Source organism: Salmo salar, chromosome 18 (assembly GCF_965601325.2).
Source record: "Salmo salar chromosome 18, fSalSal1, whole genome shotgun sequence".
NCBI classification, from domain to species: domain Eukaryota; kingdom Metazoa; phylum Chordata; class Actinopteri; order Salmoniformes; family Salmonidae; genus Salmo; species Salmo salar.
The window spans coordinates 22,553,459-22,559,606 of record NC_138308.1 but is presented as its reverse complement, the minus strand read 5'-3'; the positions used below and the strand labels follow the sequence as shown (position 1 = coordinate 22,559,606).

Here is a 6,148-nt window from a genome sequence, read left to right as displayed (position 1 = left end):
CCTGTAGAGAACATAATAGCTGGTATATACTTGGCATGTAGGTTTTTCAGTCATAGGTGGCACAAATTGGGATATGGAGAGGGGAATGGGCATGGCATATGCAAATGTACATTAGCATATCAATACAGTGTGTAGTATAGTATTCTACAGTATACTATGAAATGATATAGTAAGCACTTCACGGTCAAAGGATACTACAGTGTGTAGTAGAGTATACTACAGTTAACTACAGAATACTATAGAATTATATAGTAAGAACAATAGTATTCTATAGTTAACTGTAGTATTTGTTATGTGGGTTGTTCCTTCTTTGTTTCTTTCTAAAAGCAACCAAGCAAAAAGACAGATTGCCAAGCCTGCCCATTACCTACTGAGTCTACCTGTCACACTTATCTTCGTCTTCTGACGATATTGAAAAGTCCTCGTCAGAAAAGGTAGACCAATACGCAGCGGAGGTCGTGTTCATCTTTGAATTTAATAAATCTCTAACGTGAACACGATACAAAAAACAATAAACAACGATTATGCAACAGTTTTACAGGCTACAAAACACGCAATGCAAAAACAATCTCCCACAATTAGACAAACAAACACACCCAACTAATATAGGACTTCCAATCAAAGGCAACACCACACAGCTGCCTTCAATTGGAAGTCCACCCCAATTAACCAAACATAGACATACAACTAACTAGATAACACATAGAAATACATAAACACAGACCATAACCCAAAAACCCGGAAATACTAAATCAAACACCCTATTTTCCAAAACACCACCCCGAACCACATAAAACAAATACCCTCTGCCACGTCCTGACCAAACTACAATACCAATTGACCTTATACTGGCCAGGACGTGACACTACCTTTTTAAGATGGCAAAATATAAAATGTTCTCAGTATCTTAATGACGCTTTTGTTTTGTATTTTCTGATTGTTTAAGTGCATGTATTCAACAAGCTTCAGAAGAAGGACTTCCACAGGTCCGCAATCTCCAATGTTCACTCAGAAAGTCAATAGCTCTGAACTGGGTTTCAAAGCTCATTGCTCAGTTATCACTTGGCTCACATCATTTCTGTAGTTGCCCCTTTAAACATCCTAAGGTCAACATCCCCATAGTGTTCACATTTCTCACATGTAAATGTTATAGCTACTATACATGAAAATATGAAACAATTTATTTGAGAAATATTCAGTCTTTGCTCTTTTCTTCATTAGCATGCTGATGATTTCAAAGTTAATATTGTAGCACTTGGCATAATGTTTTCAATGTGAGATAAGAAAGATGTATTGGATTTATTTGTATCCGTTAATACATTGAATACATGTTGTTTAGTATTTTGTATATTAAGTAGGTTTTCTCTGTGAGAAGGAAGTTCATTTAAAGTTATATTTTATTTGGTTTATGTAGAAAAGGCATTTTATTTTGGTTAATATACAAAGTAACCAAAGATATAATTTAATTTGCATATTCATAATGAGTTTGCAGCAAACAGTAGAATGTTCGCCACAAGTTTCCCAGAATTGTTTGCCAGAAGTTCAGTTTGCCACAAAACTGTTTGCCACAAAACTAATTCACCTGGTCAGTATATGTCATGGAAAGAGCAGGTGTTCCTAATGCTTTGTATACTCAGTGTAGGGTGTGATTTGAGTCAAACACGTCAACCTGTGCTGAGACACATAAAAAATTGACTACAGATTCAAGTGGGTGGCTGGTAAGTTATCAAATCAAATACATTTTATTTGTCACATGCGCTCGAATACAACAGGTGTAGACTTCACCATAAAATGCTTACTTACAAGCCCTTTCCCAACAATGCAGAGTTAAAAAGTAAGAACAATTTGCTAAATAAAAATGGGCAATAGTAACACAATACAATAACAATAACAAGGCTATATACAATAGGTACCAGTACCGAATGTGCAGGGGTACAAGATAGTTGAGGTGAGGTAATATGTATATGTAGGCTGGGGTAAAAGTGACTCGACAATCATGATAGATAATAAACAGAGTAGCAGCAGCGTATGTGAAGAGTGTGAAAGTGTTTCTATGTGTTAGTTTGTGTGTGTGTGTGCGCGTGTGGCGCCAATATGCATGTGTTTTGTGTGTGTGAGCTTGTGTGTTGGAGGGAGTGTCAGTGTAGTGTGTGTGAGTCCAGTGAGTGTGCATAGAGCCAGTGCAAGAGAGTCAGTGCAAAAAAAAAAGGGGGTCAACGCAAATAGTCCTGCTAGTCATTTGACTAACTGTTCAGGAGTCTTATGGCTTGGGGGTAGAAGCTGTTCAGGAGTCTTATGGCTTGGGGGTAGAAGCTGTTCAGGAGTCTTATGGCTTGGGGGTAGAAGCTGTTCAGGAGTCTTATGGCTTGGGGGTAGAAGCTGTTCAGGAGCCTTTAGCTCCCAGACTTGGTGCTCCAAGATGAGAGGTTGTTGTCCTGGTACCACACTGCCAGGTCTCTGACCTCCTCCCTATAGGCGGTCTCATCATCGTCGGTGATCAGGCCTAACACCGTCGTGTCATCGGCAAACTTAACGATGGTGTTGGAGTCATGTGCGGCCACACAGTCGTGGGTGAACAGGGAGTAGAGGAGGGGACTAAGCATGCACCTCTAAGGGTCCCCCATGTTGAGGGTCAGCGTGGCGGTTGTGTTGTCGCCTACCCTCACCACCTCGGGGCGGCCCGTCAGGCAAGTTAGGCTTGACGCTTGAGTTTAGGTAAAATGTGTCCATGTGCAGAGCGTGTACAAACAAGAAAACTACCGGAAAATATAAGTTGGAAACAAATATGCCAGTCTTTGGTGAGAAGATAGACTTGCATTGGCGGGAAATGAGATTCCATAGCGTGTCTCTGTGGTTCTGTTGCCCTCTGGTGTGAGGATTTGTCCATTGTGTGTCTAGGCCAGTGTAGAATGGCATCAACATATTTCACATTAAAAAAGCAGGTTATGACCATGTGGTCACTTCTTCGCCCTTTACTTAATTGAATAGAGTGTATGGCGTTGAAGACAGGGTGTTTCATGTTTGTTTTATAAGACAATTGAAGGCAACATCATGATAAAATCCATTGTGCTGTTTGCTCCCATATTGTTTCTTACATAATGGTTTCACAATGATTGAGAGGGAAATACCCAGTGGCAAACAGTATATCAAAATGATCAATCATTAGCATGTGAAGGCTCTCTTTTTACTCTCAATATTTGTCGTGTTAAAGCTTTCCCACTAGAGGGAGTAGTCCACCAGGCTCTACCCCAGTCAGTTTCCAGGAGTCTCCTACAAAAAGCAAACTATTCTCCAACATACAGTATAAGGGCACCACCATCATCACGAAAGGCAAACAAAAGGAAAAACTTCAAGCACTAGACAGATGCATTGTTCAGGTCTTCAGAGCACCTCAGACATTTTACTGACTATATGTTCTCCCATTGTGACTTAATTCATGTCCATGGCTTATCCCACTTGACAGTTCATCTCATAGGACTCAAATGACCATGGGGGATTTAGTACAGGATTCCTCAGGTCTGTATCCATCTGAGATGGAGCCATTCCTTATGTCTCTGTCCAGTGGAAGGCCTTGTTGTCCAGGATTGTGGCCAGTTTGTGGTTGAATGGCTGGTGGAACTCCCTGAGGAGGTCCCTGGTGCTGGGTAGCATGGGGCCCAGGCTCCTGTCTGCTGCCCTCCGTGTGTTGGACATGGGCCTCTTGGTGAGAGCTGCCTCCGTCTGCTCAGATGAAGGCCCTGAGGGTCATGCAGTACAGACAGGCATGTACAGGATCAGCAGATGTTGTAATTCACACAGAGGAAGAAGCAGACATGCATCACCAACATTGTGTCCTGGCTCTGGACACACCTAGGATGTTGATGTAGAATCAGTCGAATAACTGTTTTTATCCCGGTACGTACCCACATTTAGGAAGTCAAACACTTTATGTATGGTGAGTCTCAGATTGGCAGCGTAATCTTCTAACTGCAGAACTAGGATCTGATCTCTATGGAAGACAGTCAACCAGTCCAGCAGGAAGACAATATACAGACCTAGGTTCAGTCTGACCTGGAGAGGATCACAACAAACACAGCAGGTAAGACTTCTATATGATTTCCATAACTCTTCTACCAAGGCTTCATTGTGAAGGTGGAGAACAAGCTACATGCTATGACTCCTGTTAACAGTACACAAGCTAACCTGCAGGGAGTGCTAGAGACCACAGCATGACTCCTGTTAACAGTACACAAGCTAACCTGCAGGGAGTGCTACAGACCAACCGACAAAAGTAATTATGTCTCCAGATGCAGCAAAGAGAGAAGAGGCACCTTCTGAGATGATGAACTTTACATATTTTAAAAATGATCATAAGCTCAACCGCATGGATTCAGAAGTGAAATGTAAACGGAGAGCTACTGTAGGTTAACATCCATGTCGGTTGACAATAACATCCACGGTGCTGAACGTCAAATACATTTTAATTAGAAAGTATGTGCCTCAATAGGTACACACGGAACTCTGAGCACCATGTTGGCATAAATACAATAACATTCCTACCACAAATCAGGCTGAGCTATATGTAGAACAGTGTGAACATCTCTGGCAGTAGGTATCTAGATTTGTGCTTTTCCTATGTGAACTAGCTGTGCCCCAGGCTATGACAGATGCACCCAAGTAAGGAAATGTTTACAGCATTAAAACTTGTGGACCCCAGCAAGAGTAGCTGCTGCATGTGTAACAGCTAATGGGGATCCTAATAAACTAAACAAAGCATACATACTGTGCCTGTATAAAACTGAGCCAATATCAATTTCAAGGTAGTAAAATTGTTAAAACGGTAATAAGAATTTCTGGAAATAAATGCCAATATTTCCAGAGACAACTACTTCCTAAATGACTTAAAGTAAGTGCATCTCAGTCGAATCTGTTCTGAAAGAAAACTTCACGCTTCTTGATTAGTTAATCAGGTATCAAGTCAGTAGATCTACTGAGGCATATGTCACAGCACAGTTTCACCACCTTCCTGGAAGTGGCCGTGATTTGAATAACAAATCCTATTAGACATGGAAAATAAAGGCCTGAGTTATGGATCGCAATTTGGCATGGAATCAATTTAGTTAAGTATTACAATTAGGCATGGAATCAATTCAGTTAAGTATTACATTTTGGCATGGAATCAATTTAGTTAAGTATTACAATTTGGCATAGACAAAGCCATCTCTGCTTAACTTTGTATGCACTTTGTTTACATAATCAGATCTCTTAATAAATGCAGTCGAACTAAATGTTTCTTCTTGCTTTGGCACAATTTTCTTATGTTTCCATCTAGACAATACACTATCCACCAAGAACAGTGATACAACAGGATATGGCATGCCAATGCATTTACCTTGAATACCTACGGTAGTGCTGAGCGGGGGGTGGGGGGGGGGGGGTGTTATTAAACAACCGATTGACCAACGTCGGTTCAATTACTTGAATTCCATTTAGTTCGTTTTTTTGTGAGCTCAACGCTCTGTTTCTCTAGAGAGAAATCAAATCATTCAAGAGAGAAATTAAGTCAAGAACTATGTGGGACGCTGGATTATAGGCACATTTTAGTTGTAGTTTTCATAAGGCAAATATTCAACCTAGTTCAGAAGAGAAACATGGTAATTAACTACAATTACCATTATCCATTGTGCCTGTTCTTCCCGGCTCTGACAGAGACAGATAGCCTACACACAGACCGCATGAGAGAGGAATATACACAACACAATGATGAGAGGGATAGAGGAAGTTTGTGAGGTAGCTCTACTCCATTGATAGTTGTAGTAGATGGTAATAAGCAGTCTTGAAAGTATTGGGACAGTGACCATTTTTGTTGTTGTTTTGGCTCTGTACTCCAGTACTGATATAATACAATGACTATGAGGTTAAGTACAGACTGTCAGTTTCAATTTGAGGGTATTTTTCATCCATATCAGGTGAACAGTTTAGAAATTACAACACTTTTTGTACATTGTCCCCCCATTTTAGGGGACCAAACGTATTGTGCCAAATTCACTTATATGTGTATTAAATTAGTTAAAATGTAGGTATTTGGTCCCATATTCATAGCACACAATGACAACATCAAGCTTGTGACTCTACACATTTGTTGACTGCATTTTGTCACACCCTGATC

General features: G+C 40.6%; 1 protein-coding gene across 3 annotated transcripts in view; it reads right to left on the bottom strand.

The window, feature by feature from the left end:
- Positions 1 to 1,712: 1,712 nt before the first annotated feature.
- Positions 1,713 to 6,148, bottom strand: part of LOC106577042 (carbohydrate sulfotransferase 15) — a 36,141-nt gene continuing 31,705 nt past the window's right edge. For 2 of the 3 annotated variants that reach the window (XM_014154724.3, XM_014154725.3), the window contains exons 8-9: positions 3,907 to 4,050; positions 1,713 to 3,737 (exon numbers count right to left, since the gene is read on the bottom strand). In XM_014154724.3, the coding sequence (XP_014010199.1) occupies positions 3,513 to 3,737; positions 3,907 to 4,050 (369 nt within the window). In that variant the 3' untranslated portion in view covers positions 1,713 to 3,512. Of the gene's footprint in view, positions 3,738 to 3,902; positions 4,051 to 6,148 lie in introns of all 3 variants that reach the window. The other variant, XM_014154726.3, reaches the window with a different exon arrangement.